The sequence below is a fragment of the Anomaloglossus baeobatrachus genome, chromosome 4 (genome assembly GCF_048569485.1).
Source record: "Anomaloglossus baeobatrachus isolate aAnoBae1 chromosome 4, aAnoBae1.hap1, whole genome shotgun sequence".
Lineage (NCBI taxonomy): Eukaryota > Metazoa > Chordata > Amphibia > Anura > Aromobatidae > Anomaloglossus > Anomaloglossus baeobatrachus.
The window spans coordinates 378,184,075-378,204,365 of record NC_134356.1 but is presented as its reverse complement, the minus strand read 5'-3'; the positions used below and the strand labels follow the sequence as shown (position 1 = coordinate 378,204,365).

Sequence of the window (20,291 nt, the reverse complement as noted above, 5' to 3'; positions counted from 1 at the left end):
CCCCAAGTGTTCTTTTCATATTATGGGGGAAAACATCACAATGATTTTTTTGGCAGCAAAGCGATATTTTGGGGGGGTTTCAACGTGCAGCAAATGATACTATACAATCATAGATAATATACAGAGACATGTAGGTGTTGATGACTGTGACAACTACAGATAATAGAAGATGCTGGAGATCTATCTACTGTTGTCACCCAATAATAAAGTGGTCCAGGTAACTTCTGGTGGATGTCTTGCAGAATAGGTTAGAAGAAAAGGTCACTGGCTTCACATCCAGATTTATGGCAAGTATTCATAAGGACAATTCTGGTTTCAGCAGAAAATTCATGCAATAGTACCATATTCCTAAGAAGAAAATCTAAAGAGTTAACAGATCAGATCTAAAATCTGAAAAACTGCAAGGTTTATTAGGATTCAATAGCAACATGGTTTTACATGATAAAAGTCAAGGAACCCATCAATGATGTTGAACAAAGCTGTGCTCTATTATATACATGGTGAAGATGACAACATTGATAAGTACATCTTTACAAATCGGTATCAGGGTCTCTGCCGAATACTTTATAGAAATAAAAAGGAATAAAAAAAAAAAAAAGAAAAAAAAGAAAATCATTCAAGGCACAAAGAATTCATCTGTAACTTTAGTAATTATGAATCACCAAGAATTCATTCCATATAGTGAAGTACAAAAACTTTAATGAAGAAGGTAACAACGAGTACAATTCATTTTTTTGTTTACATGGTTCTGGACAACACAAAAAAAAAAAAGTTACTTGTGAATTTCAGGTAAAATATGAGGCAACACAACCTTGAAGGATTCTTTGTGAAGTCAACCGACGGTGAGGTAAGGGTGAAGATCTTATGAAAAAAAAGTGTCCAATCGCTGATTTATTTTAGTGCGTAACTACATAAAATTAGAATGGCTAAAAAAGGTGCAGGAATAATTCACCTCTTTATAACAAAAAAAATAAACAAAAACCCCTTGATTTCCAGTGGGGAACGTCTATAACGTAATACCATCCAAAAAGGTCTGCAAGGATGATGGAATGATCGGATTTGTAAGACGAAAAGTGACAGTGAGGCAATTACAAAGACAGCATCACAAAGCCAAACATTAGAACGGAATAGGATGGAGAGTCATCCGGCCGCACAGCTCAATGGAAAGGATGAGGTGTACTAAAATGTAGCACATATGTGGCATTTAATGGACGCCAGACTGACTCATCTATACAAAGTACTGCCATGGTCTGCATGCCAAGTACGTGATTCTTCCGACGAGAATAGGATGATCCCAAAATGTTCGCATGTCAGCAGCCCACAAAATGTTCTGGACAAACACCTGAAAAAATCTATTTACAAATAAAAGGTTACTCGAGTCTTAAAATGTATAAAAAAATGCAGTTTTGGCACCACCTGTAAGGCAATGCGCAAGAAAACTATTACATAATAAAAACGCACAGTGAAGGCTCAGGCCGACGGGATGATTCTGTGTTACATGCCCCGGGATTGTGCAACTGTAAGGTGTCCAGATTTCATTCGGCTTCATTATATATATATTTCTATCTTACAGGCTTGCAAGGAAACATTGCAGAACACAGAATAAGGCAGCATGCATGCTTAAGAAGGAACAAAAAAAAATAAAATATACATTATTTCTTTAAATAACCTAAACAGGCGAGAGAAAAAAAAAATGTCCTCTAACTGCATTTCATAAAACAGAGGAACTTTTTTTGTTTGTTTGTTTTTTTAAACAATTCAAATTATTAAAATAGTCTGTTCAATGTCTGTACAAATAACATTCCTACAATTACAGTATACATACAATCAAGATACCTTCTCCATTGTGTGGCCTAGGAAATAGCGGTTACTTCGGAAAATTTACAAGACATGAACATAAATAAAGCTAATAAAACTGGCAAAGTACAGTACTGGTCCGCCGCTCATTGAGTCTTAAATCACTCCAAAGCCATCAAGCTATAACAGGGTGAAGTCAAATGCAATCTACAGGAGAAAGTAGATATAAGCATCATTAGATGGATGAAAGAGTGGGGATTTATTACACAGTGAAAACTTCGCAAAATATCAGTCCCTGCACCCACTACCAGCCCCCCAAAAAAGAAAATAAATAAAAAAAAAACAAAACAAAAAAAAAAACCAACTGCCCTGAAATAAGCTTTCAGTATGGCCTTATACCACTTTATGATATACACTAGTACCTCGACTATAGGATATATCATATTGTGCACAGATAAACAGGATCACGCTTTCAATGGAGCTCAGGTGACGGACACATGAGCTGCAGGTAAAGCTGAACCGACAAGCTCTTACTATTGCATCCGAGGCCTAAGCAGACCGGTAAAGACGGGAGTCATAAAAGAAACAAATGGTCTCAGAGGAGGAATATTTGCATTGGTAGCTCTACCTGGTAAATATTGAACCATCTTACCATATAATGACATGTTTTAGAAAAGGCCACAGTCTTTGAGATTGTTTTTTATGATGACATCAGTCACTGCATCAAACACAAACTGCACGTTCTTGGTGTCCGTCGCACATGTAAAGTGGGTGTAGATTTCCTTTGTATCCTTTCTCTTGTTGAGATCTTCAAACTGACACTGAATGTATGCAGCCGCTTCTTCGTATGTATTGGAACCTGTCAGTTATAGTTAATAAGTTCAGTTTCATACACAAAATATATTTACAAAATTATCATTTAATAATAATAAAAAAATAAATAAATAAATAAATAGACAATCCAGAATCTGCATTGAACCCCCAAAAAGAGGCAGGATTAGCTAACCACCATATTATGTAGGAGTGCCTTGTAGCACATCCCTGAGAAGTATCACAGAAGATGAGGCTCGGGATCTTTTTGTTCCCCAGGAGATGAGGCACTACCAGATAAGCCTGGCTGCGGCTTTCTCCCAATTCTTCATTGATGGCAACATGAATACTCGACCAGAGTGTTCACATAATATGGCCTAGGGGACACGGCGCGTAAAACAGACTGAGTGGAATGCGATAAAACAAAACAAAAAAAAAACCCAGAACTATTCAACTTGGACCAATGTTACTTTATGGGGCCGTTCCCATCTGTGATTATATTCTCAGCGCTAATTAGACCGAGAAAACAATCACATGCTGCGGGTGGAATCCGATCCATAATCACTCGCACCCATACAAGTCTATGGGTGCGAGAGAAACATCGCACTGCACTCAGATGACACCAGAGTGAAGCGTGATAATCGCATGAGCTAGCAGTGGAGGAGATAGGGAGATTAGTCCTTCCCTCTCCTCCGCAGCTGTGATCCGATCATAGTAGAGGACACTGCTTAGGGTGCCTTCACACTTTAGCGATGCAGCAGCGATCCGACCAGCGATCTGATCTGGTCAGGATCGCTGCTGCATCGCTACATGGTCGCTGGTGAGCTGTCAAACAGGCAGATCTCACCAGCGACCAGTGACCAGCCCCCAGCGACGTGCAAGCGACGCTGCGCTTGCACGGAGCCGGCGTCTGGAAGCTGCACACACTGGTAACTTAGGTAAACATCGGGTATGGTTACCCGATGTTTACATTAGTTACCAGCGCACACCTTAGCTTTGCTCTCCTAGCTACAGTACACATCGGGTTAATTAACCCGATGTGTAATGCAGCTACATGTGCAGAGAGCAGGGAGCCGTGCACACTGTTTAGCGCTGGCTCCTTGCTCTCCTAGCTACAGTACACATCGGGTTAATTAACCCGATGTGTAATGCAGCTACAGGTGCAGAGAGCCGGAGCCGGCAGCACAGGCAGCGTGAGAGCTGCGGAGGCTGGTAACTAAGGTAAATATCGGGTAACCACCTTGGTTACCCGATGTTTATCTTGGATACAGCTTACCGCAGCTGCCAGACGCCGGCTCCTGCTCCCTGCTCGCTTCATTTGTCGCTCTCTCGCTGTCACACACAGCGATCTGTGTGTCACAGTGGGAGAGCGCCTTTGAAGAAAACGAACCACGGCTGTGTGTAACGAGCAGCGATCTCGCAGCAGGGGCCAGATCGCTGCTCAGTGTCACACACAGCGAGATCGCTAATGAGGTCACTGCTGCGTCACAAAAAGCGTGACTCAGCAGCGATCTCGGCAGCGAGCTCGCTGTGTGTGAAGCACCCCTTACACTCGCAGAACAGCGGGAGCTGAAGGTCATTAGCACATCACATCTGATACAGTCGGATCAGAAGCCATATGCTTGTGTGGCCCCAACCTATAAGTGGGAGTCAGATGAGATTGCTGATAAATCAACTTGTGTTTGACCAACAGCTATATAACAATAATTCAAGCCTTAGAGGAGTTGTCCAGTCTTCTGAAGGTCTGCAGTCACTATGACTGCAGACTTCAGAATCCTTACGTGTGTGCACCGCAGGCTGACAGGATTTCTATTCCATTGCCCGCTGAGCGCGGGCAGCCATGTCACCCTATGTAAGAGATTTGCATACGTGTGTTCATGTGCCAATTATACGTGTTCGGCCTCACTCAATACGAGCTGAACGAGGATGTGAACATCCAGTCAAAATGCAACCTTAGTAAGTATGCAAATTGCAGTGAACGCACGCTCTTACAGATATAGAAAAATCCTGACCGCATGCAGTAAGAAAGCCGTAAGGATTCCAGAACGCTGTAGTCTCAGTAGACTGGACATCTCTGTTAAAGAGCATGGGGAATCATACCATCAATTTAGGGGTACAATATGGTATACCCTAGTGATACGAAACTCATTTCTTTAGTGGAATACCTTCTATTTTCCACAAGCAAGCAATCCATAAGTGTCTAAATATTTATAACTACAGTGCTCGGTACTTGTTATGAGCAGTTGGATGCTCGGATGGGTGCGACTTAAGAAACAGAGTATAATGGCAGTCAATGGCAGAGCATTATTATGGAACATCCCACTAGCAGGCAGACACCTCATATGCTCAGACATCGCAGATTCAGTACCTTCTACGAATACACAGTGGATAGAAGGAATGTACCTGCATATTCTGGGTAACAAATTGTTAGTGGACTCCTCTTGATTTTTTCTTCAAACAGATCTTTTTTGTTTAGAAAAAGGATGATGGAGGTGTCTGTAAACCACTTGTTATTGCAGATGCTGTCGAACAGTTTCATACTTTCGTGCATTCGGTTCTAAACATAGAAACAAGGACATTAGAAATTAAAATCTCCAAGCAGGAAAAACAGTATAATTTGTGATGTAAACCCTACACTTCATAAAAGCTATAGAACAATTCATAAAGCCTATGAATAACCAATAACTAGCAATTCACAAATTAACTCAATCAAGGAAAGACAAGCATTCTGCAACATGTCTACTGTGCACAGGTTATCGGCATTACTCCAGCTCCCACCAATAGCAGACATGTCCTGTGCACAGGTTATCGGCATTACTCCAGCTCCCACCAATACCAGACACGTCCTGTGCACAGGTTATCGGCATTACTCCAGCTCCCTCCAATACCAGACATGTCCTGTGCACAGGTTATCGGCATTACTCCAGCTCCCTCCAATACCAGACACGTCCTGTGCACAGGTTATCGGCATTACTCCAGCTCCCACCAATACCAGACACGTCCTGTGCACAGGTTATCGGCATTACTCCAGCTCCCTCCAATACCAGACATGTCCTGTGCACAGGTTATCGGCATTACTCCAGCTCCCACCAATACCAGACATGTCCTGTAGACAGGTTATCGGCATTACTCCAGCTCCCACCAATACCAGACATGTCCTGTAGACAGGTTATCGGCATTACTCCAGCTCCCACCAATACCAGACATGTCCTGTAGACAGGTTATCGGCATTACTCCAGCTCCCTCCAATACCAGACATGTCCTGTGCACAGGTTATCGGCATTACTCCAGCTCCCACCAATACCAGACATGTCCTGTGCACAGGTTATCGGCATTACTCCAGCTCCCTCCAATACCAGACATGTCCTGTAGACAGGTTATCGGCATTACTCCAGCTCCCACCAATACCAGACATGTCCTGTGCACAGGTTATCGGCATTACTCCAGCTCCCACCAATACCAGACATGTCCTGTGCACAGGTTATCGGCATTACTCCAGCTCCCACCAATACCAGACATGTCCTGTAGACAGGTTATCGGCATTACTCCAGCTCCCACCAATACCAGACATGTCCTGTAGACAGGTTATCAGCATTACTCCAGCTCCCACCAATACCAGACATGTCCTGTGCACAGGTTATCGGTATTACTCCAGCTCCCACCAATACCAGACGTGTCCTGTGCACAGGTTATCGGCATTACTCCAGCTCCCACCAATACCAGACATGTCCTGTGCACAGGTTATCGGCATTACTCCAGCTCCCACCAATACCAGACATGTCCTGTGCACAGGTTATCAGCATTACTCCAGCTCCCACCAATACCAGACATGTCCTGTGCACAGGTTATCGGCATTACTCCAGCTCCCACCAATACCAGACATGTCCTGTGCACAGGTTATCAGCATTACTCCAGCTCCCACCAATACCAGACATGTCCTGTGCACAGGTTATCGGCATTACTCCAGCTCCCTCCAATACCAGACATGTCCTGTGCACAGGTTATCGGCATTACTCCAGTGTGGAGCTGTTTTTCTGGAAGAAGGTTATTTTTTTATATCCCACAGATCTTTGATGATTTGCAGCAGGTATTGACAATAGTATTTTTTTTCTTCACTATGAGCATAACCATTTGTACTTAGGACTAGTTTTTAACACCAGAATGTCCAGTCATAATAACCTGACTCATGTAAATAATAGGTTCTAGCTCTTCTCTTAAATCTTTGTTTAAGGTATTAAACACATTAGCATAATTGTCATTTTGAAACCTATGATCTTAAAGGAGCTGTTGAGGCATGCTAAAATCACAACCTGTTTTTTAAATTGGCCATTAATAACAGATTGGTGCATCCAACCGATCAGTAGCTTCAGCTCTAGTTGCAACAGCATGTAATTAATGAACAGATCCAAACAGCGCCGCTCCATATACTTTATAGTGGACATTCTCAGGTACAACAGCTTGGTTCTTCCAAAACTCAATGGGAGCTGAGCTGCAGTTCCTTGGAACGACCATTGCACAGTGTACGGCGCTGTGCTGCTCAGACTCCATACACTGCTTACCACTGCTGGACCTGCAAACAGCCGATCAGTGGGGGTCTAAGGCCTGCACCAATCTGATATTGATCACTTGTTATTAAGGGATTTCCCACAATCATTGTAATCAAAAGATATTGGAATAATAATAAGTTCCACAAATGCATGGGTCTAAAAAAAAAAAAAAAAAAAAAAGTTGCTGTGCTGAGATAATCTTATATACAGTATGTATCCCTGCTAAGTACTATGTAATATCTATATCTATCAATCTATCAGCATAGGCACTTTTTTTGCACATGTCCAATTATGGAACTTATTATTTTTCCAAGACCTATTGATTAAAACAAACTTTAAAATGAACAGTAAGGCCAGAGTCACACTTGCGCGTGCCTTGTGTGTAACTCGCGCAAGTCTCTCATTGAATCACCCGGCATGGACTCGCACTCTCCTGACAGGAGCGGGTCGGTTGCATATATGTCTAGGAAGCTGAGACGCTCCTGTCCGGAGAGTGAGTCCATGTCGGGTGATTCAATGAGAGACTCGTGCGAGTTACACGTGAGGCACGCGCAAGTGTGACTCTGGCCTTAGTGGGGAACTCTAACCCCTCCAACACAAGGCGATTTTTGTTTTTCATTTTTTTCCTCCCCTTCTTCCAATAGCCATAACTTTTTTATTTTTTGCGTCAATAGAGTCGTATGAGGGCTTGTTTTTTGCAGGACAAATAGTACTATGGCATGAAACCATACATTTTACCATATAGTGTACTGGAAAATGAAGAGAAAAAACAAATCCCAAGTGCGGTGAAATTGCAAAAAGAGTGCAATTACATGATTGTTTTTGAGGTTTTTTATTTACCATATTTACTATATGGTAAAACTTACAAGTCAGTATGATGCCGCACATCGGTACGAGTTCGTAGATATCAAATAAGTATTTTATCTCAGGAGTGAAAAAAAATTCAGAAGTGTGTACAAAAAAGAATTGCGCTTTTGTCACCATTTTCTGAGACTCGTAGTGTTCTCATTTTTCGGGATCTAGGGCTCAGTGATGGCTTATTTTTTTGCATCTTGAGCAGGCATTTTTAATTACACCATTGTTGTGTAGATACGTCGTTTTGATTGCCTGTTATTGCATTTTAATGCAATGTTGTGGCAACCAAAAAAAAAAAAAAAACAAAAAAAAAACTTTGGAATTTATTTCTTGCTACAACGTGTGCCAATCAGATTAATAGATTTTATATTTTAATAGATACCAAATATGTTTATTTTTTAATGTTTTCTTTTCAATGGGGCAAAAGGGGAGTGATTTGAACTTTTAGGGGTTTTTTTGGGTTTTTGTTTACATTTTTTATTGCTTTTATTAGTCTCCCTAGGGGAGTTTATGGCTGAATTCATGCTTCAGCATTGCTCTGATCAGGAGAAATGCTGCTCTCCTGTGAGTATTGGCACTCTGTCGGCAATCATAAAAAGTATGTCATGGCAACGCACTGGTGCCCCATGATCGGCAGTCGATTCTGGAGGGGAATAGCGCCATTTCTGCCAAAGCGACTTAGATCATGCTGTCAAACGGCGGCATTTAAGGGGTTAAAAGGCATAGGTGGATTGGACAGCCTCATGTCTGCTGAGGAGGTCAGCAGACCTGAGTGGGAATGACCACAGGCTTGCTGAGTGAGCCCGCGGTAACGGGAGGGAGGCGTCCTAAGACTTTTTATATAATTATATATATATATATACATATATACATATACATACATATATACATATATATATACATATATATATATATATACATACATATATACATATATATATACATACATATATACATATACATATATATATATATATATTATATATATATATATATATATATATATATATATATATATATATATATATATATATATATATATATATATATATACACACACACACACGTCATGGTACATGAAAGGGTTAACGGTATGTGCACACGTTAAGTATTTGCTGTGGGGAGAGGGGGGTTTCGCAGTTTTGTCAGAAAAAGTGAAGGATTTTCTACTGCCTGTAAATTCAATGAGGTTCCTGAAATCTCATGCGCACATTCCTCATTTTATTCCGTGCAGATTTGCAGCAGCTTCATATCTACAGCATGTCAATTATTTCGGCATACGTCACCTATTCTAAAGAATGGGGAAATAAAGCATTCAGCAAAAATGCATGTATTTTATGGTGTCATTTTCCTGCCAACACTTGGTGTATTTCACCAGAAATGTCTGCAAAATACATAACGTGTGCACATAACCCAGTGAGAATATCTATAGGATTTCTATAGGAGAATTTACTATACTGGCAGAACCATGTACATATAGAGGGCTAGACGGCACAGGCCAGCGCTGCCTTCCCCTTCCTGCAGTGATCCGGTGAGGTCAGCTGTTCCTGGATTTCTCCATCATTCTTCTCCACTACTGGCTCACTTACATGGCACACGGCAGCCCCAGTTCTTGTGATCAGGCACGGTCCTTGTGGTTAGAGCCACACAGGTGACATATTTAATACATTCCACTACTTCTATAAATGCTTAGGTACATGGAGGGAGGTCTGACCACAGGTTAAAAGGGCAGAGGGCGAGACCTTCAAGAGGCAGATGCCAAATTCAACATTGCTACAGTAACACTTCCTCAAAAGGGTTTTCCATTTTTTGGTACACACCTGTTCTTTACCCCCCAGGCATAGAGCTGAATCTCTGCTGCTGCTCCTAGTGTCCGTTATCGTCTGCAGCGCTTATGGCAGTGCCACAACGAGTGACCAAGCTTGTGATGTTCTACTGTCAACTGGGGCAGAGACACTGACGAGCAGCAGGAGACTCTGCGCAGGACCCGGGGAGGACGAGTAAACCACAGTTTGTTTTTTCTGAAACTGGAAATCCTCTTTAAATAAACTAAATGGGTAACATTAGGTCTCATTTAAAAACTGTTGCAGAGAGAGTGCAGTAAGAGGTTAACAAAGTGTAGTATCTGAATGGAGCAGATAAGTAGTATAATCCCCAGAGCTCAGGACTCCTCTCTCCGGGTAGATGGCATCGCCTGCCCTGTGTAACCCTCACTCACCATTTCTTCATCTTCAGCTAGGACCAAATCGTAATCGCTCAGTGCCACACAGAAAATGATTGCTGTAACTCCCTCGAAGCAATGAATCCACTTTTTTCTTTCAGATCTTTGGCCGCCAACATCAAACATCCTGAAAAGAAGGCAAAATGATCAGCACCGTCGTTGCTAAATGTGCTGATGAATGGGAGCTGTGAGGGCACCAAATCAATTCGATCAAAGCTTCCCATAAACACACCACTATTGAAAAACAGCAATGCAGTGTGATTAATGGGCAGCATTTGTCACAGACTACCAAGGAGAATGTCACACTACAGACTAGACCTTTGAAGTGGACATGTCAGCATGAATGCGTGATATAATACAAACTGGTCTATGCCTTGGCTATTCGCGTGCGGGGGCTATGGAACATGAGCCCTCCATAGGAGACGTCAGGAGGCATCCCTGACATGCACTTCTACCTGAAGCCCTACACAGCCTTGGGCACCACAGGCACAATGAATGGGCTATGCTGCGTCAGCAACTCACGAGTTACACCAAAAGCACCGCTCACTGTGCTATCACGTCTACCTAACGCCCATTCATTTCTTTGGGAAACGCTCGAACAGAGCACCACAGCTACACTCAGCCGTCTCTGCTGGCTGGGAACTTAAAGCAGTTATTCCCATCACATTCATAAAATGAAAAGATAAAGAACACTTAAAGGGAATGTATGATCAGAAAAATGACCTAAAGCGTGAATTAAGTTTTTATGTTAAATGTGTTTAGTTTTAGGTTTGATTATAAATATTTTTTCCATATTACATTCTTTATGAACCCCGCCCCCCCCCCAAAAAAAAAAAAAGTAATCCTGCAGTTTTCAGATTAGCTACTAAGGCCTCTTTTACTCTTACTTCCTAACCTTTACATGAAGCGTTTTCAGCAGGCTCCTCATCATCAGAGCCAGGATGGCAGCGACAGGTATTACCTCTCTATACAACTGAAAAAATCCACCAACCACAAGGGGTGAGAGAACACCTGACCCTGCCCTCTGTCCCTTCACAATGACCTTTGCACACGCACATTAAGGCCTTTAATACAAAATATGGGGTCAGATTCAGTCAATTGCTGCAAATGTACACTTGGAACCGCTGAATTAAGTTGGACTCTACAATAGTCACAGTAACCAGTGGGGAAAGTGCAAGAGTCCAAGCTTTAATACAAATTGTGATATGCAAAAAAAAAAAGTTCATAAAATTCATTCAACAAAAAAACCTGATTTAAGCAATAGGTCATTTTTTGATAATACACTCCCTTTAATAAAGCAATGCTAAAAGTATAACAATTAAAATGAGCTGGACTTAAAATTATAGAAAGAAAACAGGATCCCCAATAATAATTAAAAAAAAATAGCAGAAACGTATCCGTCTCCAGGCTGTGTGTGGAATTGCAACCGAGCCACATTTACTTTACAGGGGTTGTCCACTACTGGAAGAAATACTTCTGGTCTCCCCAAACATAATATCGCCCCTATACTCCCCTCCGGAGAGGGCGGCGTTCCAGCACTGCCTTTCCTGGGGCTGAAGAGCCATTGTCGGTCACGTGATCCCTGCAGCCAGTCAGCATTCATGCGCCTCTCCAACAGACAGAACCAGACATCCGTAGAGAGCAGCCGCAGCTCTCGCGTCCTCCAGATGTGCCCGAAGGAGGAGAAAAAAGGCTGCAGAGATTGCTTATCATCACGTGAGCACCGGACGGGAGTATGGGGTTATATTACTGGGGGACATAGGTATAGAGAACAGGCTGTCAGAGAAGTGGTCCACTCCTTTAATAGAAAACAGCTCATGGACCAGTTATGTTTCAACAATCTTCAGTCCGTTAAGGCATACATTAGATTTTGCTGTTTGTTTTTTGGGATTTTTTTTTATTAAATTTACTCACAGGCCATTTTTCTGTACTGATGACATGCCCACTTCAAAAAGGAAATATTTAAATTTTACCCTAAAAGAACTAAGGTGGAGACTATAGCTAGTATTAAAGGGGTTAAAAAAAAAAAAACAAAAAACACAAGACCTGCAAATACTAATAAACAAAAAAAAAAACCCAAAATCACTTCTCTTTTCTTTGGCAATTCAGAATGGAAGCACAGGAGGTCCTCCGGGTCGCCGGCACTCAGTGGTTACAAGCCATACTACTGGCATCAGGTGCACCGCTACATGGAGATCACCGGCAATGACCACTATGGCCACAGACTGGTTACAGTGGTCACGTGCTGGCATCATCTCATCAATGACCAGCAGGGCCGCCAGGGCTACTGTACTTAATTGTCAGGAGAATAAGGAAGGCTTTGCTTTATTACTATTGCAGGCGGTTTCAGTTTTGTAAGTTAGATAACCCCTTTAGCATCCTAAATACAGGAAATAACACCAGAATAACAAAACATACTTTTAAACTTGAGATTAGTCTGGAAAGAAACAAAAACAAATGTCTGTGAGACACAACAAACGTTATAAGCAGTGAATGTTCATACAAGCCAGTGTGATTAACGCGAGGATCAGCTACAATCTGCAAACACAACAGTGGGGACAAAAGTGCAGGGACTAGTACATCAGGCCGTGCACCAGACAGCGGATCTTATCCACACAGGGTGGTCTGATCTGGAGGAAACGGCAAGTGGGGGTTCTTGTGCCATTTTCTATATAATGGGTGACATACATGAAGAATACATGAAGAAAATGCAGCAGACAGGCTAATTCAATCTGGTAAACCCACAATATGACATTGAAGGAACTCTACTACTCCCAAAACTCAATTCAACTAAATCAGACATAAAGAAGATTTAGCCCCTGGGTTTCCTCAGATTTTTTGGAAAACTGTCATTATGCACCTGAGGGTGCGCAGTGCACCATCGCTGCGGTTAAAGGGAACCTGTCACCAGATTTGGGGCCTATAAGCTGCAGCCACCACCAGTAGGCTCTTATATACAGCATTCTAACATGCTGTATAAAAGAGCCCAGGCCGCTGTGTAGAATGTAAAAATCACTTTATAATACTTACCTAAATGGTCGGCTGCGGTGGAGTTGAGCCATATGGGCGTCTCCGTTGTCCGGTGCGGCGCATCTTCTTTCGGCCATCTTCGTCCTCCTTCTGAAGCCTGGGTGCATGACGCATCCTATGTCATACACACTCGCAGGTCCTGCGCAGGCGCACTACAATGCTTTGATCTGCCCTGCTCAGTGTAGATCAAAGTGCGCCTGCGCAGGACCTCAATGCCGGCTAGTGTGGATGATGTAGGACACGTTATGCACCCCGGCTACAGAAGGACGACAAATATGGTCCAAAAAAAAAAAAAAGAAGAAGAGGTGCAGGCACCGGAGACACCCATATGACAACTCCACCGCAACGACTGTTTAGGTGAGTATTATAAAGTGAGTTTCATGTTCTAAACAGCGGCCTGGGCTATACAGCATGTTAGAATGCTGTATATAAGAGCCCACTGGTGGTGGCCGCAGCTTATAGGCCCCAAATCTGGTGACAGGTTCCCTTTAAGCTCTTAGAGCACTGTTCTGCGCTCCACTTTGTTGATTAACAGCGTTTGCTTAGCCAGAACTGAAAGTATGTGCACGCAAAACTGAGAAGACTATGTAGAGGAGGATCAGTGAAGGAAGTGGCCGCAGCAGACAGGAGTTTGGCTACACCAAGGGTGCAAGGAGCAAAGAATTTCCATAACAAGTATACTTTTTGGATAACCATATCTAAAAAAAACAAACAAAAAAAACAACCCACATTACAGGCAATTTTTTTTTTTTTTTGTTATAGAAGCCAAGTCCCCTATACAATTGAGTTTAGGGGCGACTGATTCCCTTTAAAGTGACTGTCAGCACAAAATGATTGTTCAATCCCAGTACAGGCGCTAGGTGCATCATGGCGGGGGCAAACATTTACATACACCTTCCCACCGCCTTGTTTTCTCTCCTGCTCTTCTTTGATTGACAGATCTGGCTTTATAGAGCATAGAATGGTGGCAATAGAGGGGAAACTGGCAGGTGGGAAGGTGCACTTAACGGGGTATTCCACCTGCTCAGGAGCTGTGGTATGATCAGACCATGTCCCTGTACAGTCAGACACGGCCATTACACAGTACATAGCAGGGGCACATTTATAAGATTATCTCAGTACAGGAACATTTTTTTTTTTAATCACATCCAATTGTGGAAATTATTATTTTTCTAAGATGTATTGATTAAAATGAACTTTGGTCATGGGAAAATCCCTTTAACTGTTTGTCCACCATGAAGCACCAATCGCCTGTGCTTGGCGTCCCTTTGTGAGGTCCTGTCACTTCTCCAACCACATCTACTCCACAAACTACAATCTGGGCAGCGGTTCTCATAACTCTGCCATCCCTCTGTTATCCCCCTAGACATGGATGAATACACTGGCAGCTATGCATTACCTGCACAGTGACACTGATGGGACACCGCTCTCACATTTGGTCATTTATTCCGGTATTTCTCGGAGGAATAACAGAGGGATAGCACTATGCAGTAGAATAAATCTAATATCTTAATATACAGTTGTAAGACTCCTTGTTGCTATGCAATGCCTCCCAATAGCAGATTTACGTTCTTTAGTATTGGCATATTCCCTAGAGTTCATCTACAAAGAGTAATATGCATTTGGACTAATCAGAATATATTTTTAGTAGGCAATTTCACTTGGGCATTTCTGCCTTTAATCCTCTACCCAGATTACAGCGTGCTGTGCTTCTTAATGCAGCCTTTGCTTGCGTCTCATGAAACGCTGCGGGCCTTTGAGCTTGGCTGCTCCATGATGACTTCTGTCACCCGATCAGCGGTGCATGTGTATGACAGCAATGACACCGGTGATGGAGAACTGCGTGTATATTTATAGGAGCCGCAAACATTTAATACAGGAGCAGCTCAGACAGAGAAATATGTTCATCCACCAAAACAATTCCTAATCTAGACAATCTAATTTGCAGACAAACAATGCTCGGACATTTCAGGCTGGATCCTGCAAATACAGTAATGCTGGATACAAAGTGTCACGTTTCACATTCCAGTGTAACCTGAAGGGGTTTTTACAAGATAGGATTTCTGCAAAAATAGGAGTGGATCTGCAGCGCGCAGCACGGTCAGTACATAGTGTACGGGCCTGTGCTGTGTACATCCGGCCCCCGCCGATTGGAGGGCGTCAGGACCGTGACCTGTGCCTAAGGGTGGGTCATCAATATCAAACGGAGTGAACGGCCCCTTTAAACGTCAGTGGTATGTGACTAAATCTGGTGATCGAAGTTTTACAAGGTACAGAAGGAAAAGATTATTCAAGCCTCTGTTTGCCCAGCACAACTTGTAAAGTTACAGAATGCACTCAGCACAGGCCGCTCATCTGGATCTTACTGGAAACACATACACTGCTGTGCAAACAGCCATGAAGGAGGACCGAAGCCTGCCGTGGCCAGAGGTGCCGCTTCTTAACTTTTACTTCTGACAAACCGGCCACAATACAGCGAACACTTAACAGTGGCTGACAGGGAGCAATTGTCTGCGCATATACAGATTCTTTGTAAAGCTGTAGGGGAAAAAAGCGCAATAGGGTCTTACCCGGTATGAGGGTAGCGAGATAGAAAGAGACACGCTCACCTGGTAGGGTTGTGCCAGTCACAACACCCTATGGTCGCATGTAAGTGATTATAATGGTTTAGCAGCGGCCCCGGGGAGCAGTTAATAAATAAATCAAATGGAATGAAATTGGTTTAAATGCCGCGCTAGAAACCACAGATGCTGTAGATAAAAAGATTTTTCTTTATTTCATAATTCTACGCGTTTCAAAGGCATCTCCGCCTCCTTCTTCAGGAACAAAAATCATCAATGATTTTTGTTCCTGAAGAAGGAGGCGGAGATGCCTTTGAAACGCGTAGAATTATGAAATAAAGAAAAATCTTTTTATCTACAGCATCTGTGGTTTCTAGCGCGGCATTTAAACCAATTTTATTCCATTTGATTTATTCATATACAGATTCTAAGGAATGCCACAACGTTCTGGACATTACTGCAGCAAATCTGCGTAAGAGCACACAGTTCCATTTCATTAACCTTAACAGTGTTTGTGCCATTAGGCTACATTTAAAAGGAATCTGTCACCAGGGTATTGCTATTGAATCTGAGAGCAGAATAATATAGGGGCAGAGACCCTAACTTCAGCGATGTGTCACTTACTGGTTTGCATGCTGTCATTTTGATACACTATGGTGAGAAGGTATGCACACTAGTGACTATGTAAGGGGAATATATGAAAAGCAGAAACTGCTGTGTGAATACTAACGTCTGGAACACCATACTGAGTGCACCCAGTTCAGACTCAGAATGGTGTTCCAGACGTTATTTCTTGATTGATTTGTAGTTTTCTGTTTGTGAACCCTCCCCACTCACACCTATTGCCAATCCATATCATACGCATATATAGCCTGGGTCTCAGCTTCCCATACACGGTAAGTTTTTTAACTGCATGAGAGGACACACACAAGCTAGGGACCCCAACGTAGAGAAATACTTTGGCGTAGTGTTGAGGCTCTGTTGCATTGATCAATTCAGTAACTAAATTTCTCTTGATTCATATGCTCATGGCAGTAATGCAGATTCTATTTTTCACATTTCATTCTTACATATAGCTATTGGATTTTTCATGTCAGTATTCACACAGCAGTTTCTGCTATTTCATGTATTCCCCTTACATAGTCACTGGTGTGCATACCTTATCTCCATATAGTGTAGATTTTTTAGGTTTTTTGCACCCAGTTCAGACTCAGTATGGTGTTCTAGACGTTATTTTTGATTAAGTCATTTTGATACAATCACTGTTTTCCCTGCTGCAGATCTAGCAGTGCTCGGAATGCTGAGCCTGCTATATCCACAGGCACACAAATTGGCAGCTGTGTACACTGTATACATAGGTGCTAATTAGGGATGGGGGTGGGGTTAAACAGCAGGTGACTGGGAGGCACAAGACATCTAGTCCTGCTGAGAAAACACTCATTTTGTTAAATCAACAAGAACACACACCCCAGTAAATAATGCTGGAATCAGGGTGTCAGCCCCTACATCATACTGTTCTCAAATTAGATCGCAAAAGCCTGCTGACAGATTCCCTTTAATAAATACTACAGATTGATAGAAAAACAAACAAAACTAATGTTGCACTCATTAGGTGAGAGCTTTCCGGACTCCTCCAACTATTGACGGACTGCAATGTATACGTGGAGATACAACCCCCTGCTATTAATATAAAGAGGAAGGTTGAGACAGCATAAACATAGCTATTAGTCCGACTGGGTAAAATCTATTGCATTCACAAGCCGTTTGGGCTCATATTAAGAGTTAGTCTGTCCCCATATTATTCTCTCGTTATACAAGGTAGTACACCATGATGACAGATCCAATTTAATGAAACCATAGAAATAATTTGCCATCAATCACATTTCCTTATTGAACACACATTTGCTACACCAAGGACTTACTTGAAATGCAGGTCTTTAAAGGTAAAATGTGTTTCCACTATGCCGGTGGTCTTCACTCTGGTCCTGAGCACGTCCTGCTGAGTGGGAATGTAACTGTTCTGGGCTATTCTGTCCAAGTCATTGAGATAACTGCAGGGAAAAGAAAAATCGGATTGTACAAATAGTGGTTGTACGGAACGCCTTGCTAAGTTAGTACAAGTCTCATAATCCTGGACGCAAATATTTAAAGAAGTCATCAAAAAAGTTCTCAGGATCCCTCCTAAATATGTATGTAATGATGTAGTGCATTATAATGCTTACTGATCACCATCTTTCCAGGTTTCTGACGTGACCTCAAAACTCACTAGACACTCATCGATCGGAAGTTGCTTTCTCAAATGTAAGTCTATGGCGCCTCGTTCTGAAGCTCCATAGACTTAAAGTGAAAGATGCTGGAAGACAATGTGTGAGCTGACGAATAAACTCCGCAATCACGTGGGATAGGACTAGCAGTGGAAAATGGAGAAGACGGCAACCGGGAAGTATTTTCAAGCACTTACACATTACATATGCTCCAGTAAGTACCTTGCAAAACCCTCCTGACTGCTTCATACGGTGCTGACCTATATAAATACTCCGCTTTATGTCAAACCTTAGGGCGGCAGAGCATAAAGAACGCCACCAGAGCATTCAGAAGGATATGGCAAGTGGATGATGCATATTAGATTGAGGAACCTTTTTTCATACTTATGAAGACTAGCTAACCGGTTTTCTACATGTCCAAACTTGAGGTGTCCATACACTTTAGATAGACGTCAGATGACAGCTATTCCTCCTGATACCATTGTACACACGCAGCCTGTGTTCGCCTAAGAGTACATGTGATTTCAGTGGGGAGAAAGGAGTAAAGGCTGTGTTACACGCAGCTATATCGCTAGTGATGTCGCTCGTGAAAGCACCCGCCCCGGTCGTTTGTGCGTCACAGGCAAATCGCTGCCCGTGGCGCACAATATCGCTAGGACGTGTAACACATACTTACATTCTTAGCGACGTCGCTGTGGCCGGCGAACAACATCTTTTTTAAGGGGGCGGTTTGTGCACCGTCACAGTGACTTCAATCAGCGGCCCGCCAATAGAAGCGGAGGGGCGGAGAGCAGCCGCATTACCGACACGCCCACCTCGTTGCCGGAGGACGCAGGAACGCTGTTGTTCGTCGTTCCTGGGGTGTCACACGTAGCGATGTGTGCTGCCTCAGGAACGACGAACAACCTGCGTCCAGCACGAGCAACGATATTTTGAAAATGAACGACGTGTCAACGACCAAATGAGTATTTTTGATCGCTAACACTCGCTCATAGGTGTCACACGCAATGACGTCGCTAACGACCCAGACGATATATCGTTAGAGATATCGTTGCATGTAAAACCCCTTAAGACACGGCCAAGAAAAGACGCACAAAATAAAATTCGACAATCCCAATGAGGTTGACGAACACTTGGAAAACTCCAGCAGCTATAAGATGATTGCTCTGCCTCGACAACATTAATCTATGGGGGAAGGCTGTAGCTCCTCCTGGAGATGTCTGGTAAGAATCATCTCGTGTATCCCACGCTTGACGAAGAAAGAAATGGGGAAACCAGTTATGTATACGGTATACCATTAGCGTATACAGAGAAGTTGGGTGATCATTTCTGAAGAGAAGGTATAGGGTTTCAGCACATCATACTGCTCAACCAACATTACTATTCCTGTATCTGTGTACACCAACGGGGACAAGGATAATCTAAAGGAACAAATATTACAAGGAATGTCAAGACTAAAGCATTGCCACAAAGACATAAGGGCTTTGTACGCTTCCCTTCCGAGACGCTTTCTTCTACATTGTTCACATATTTCTGGCCGTACTTTTAGAAGCAGTGAAGAGTGCATCATGCATCAGTCATAGGGATAATTATGTGACAGAAATAAAGCCGTGGGTGGACAGAATCCCTACAGCTACAAGAGCGGCCTCTGTCTCCACTCCGCTTTGTTTTTTCCTATCATTTTGGTGGACTCCTAGAAGATTACACAGAGCTGGTATGTCAGCTTCAGAGCTAAGTGGTTTCCTTACAAACGCAATGTGGGTGCCAGCTCACCAGCTCTAGCGGTGTGACAACAGATCTGCGCACTAACAGCAAAAATTCATTAGAAAACTGCAGAACATACTAAAATTAGTCAATCGCATTTCTGTTCCACCGCATGCTGCCAGATATACAGAGCTCATGAATATGCTGGACTAACTGCTAGATATGCAGCTGAAAAAACATCGATTTTAATCAAAACAACAGCAAACAGCTCAGTAAGTGACATCACTGGAATCAGGGTCTCCATCTCTACATTATGCTGCTCTCAGATGGGGGAGCAAAAACCTGGTGACAGAATCCCTTTAAGGCTCCTTTGCATTATTACCCTGTGATTAATGACCACTTGGTAAACATTATACAGGTCATTACTAAGGCTACTTTCACACATCAGTTTTTTTCCCATCAGGTACAATCCGGAAAAAAACGGATTAAACAGATCCGGTAC

The 20,291-nt window shown here is 42.7% G+C and overlaps 1 protein-coding gene across 2 annotated transcripts in view; it reads right to left on the bottom strand.

Moving 5' to 3' along the window:
* Positions 1–389: 389 nt before the first annotated feature.
* The window catches only part of GNAI1 (G protein subunit alpha i1), an 80,841-nt gene continuing 60,939 nt past the window's right edge, over positions 390–20,291 (bottom strand). Inside the window, exons 5-9 of one of the 2 annotated variants that reach the window (XM_075345214.1) lie at positions 17,744–17,872; positions 10,228–10,357; positions 5,011–5,164; positions 2,450–2,656; positions 390–2,004 (exon numbers count right to left, since the gene is read on the bottom strand). In XM_075345214.1, coding sequence (XP_075201329.1) covers positions 2,466–2,656; positions 5,011–5,164; positions 10,228–10,357; positions 17,744–17,872 — 604 coding nt within the window. In that variant the 3' untranslated portion in view covers positions 390–2,004; positions 2,450–2,465. Of the gene's footprint in view, positions 2,657–5,010; positions 5,165–10,227; positions 10,358–17,743; positions 17,873–20,291 lie in introns of both variants that reach the window. The other variant, XM_075345213.1, reaches the window with a different exon arrangement.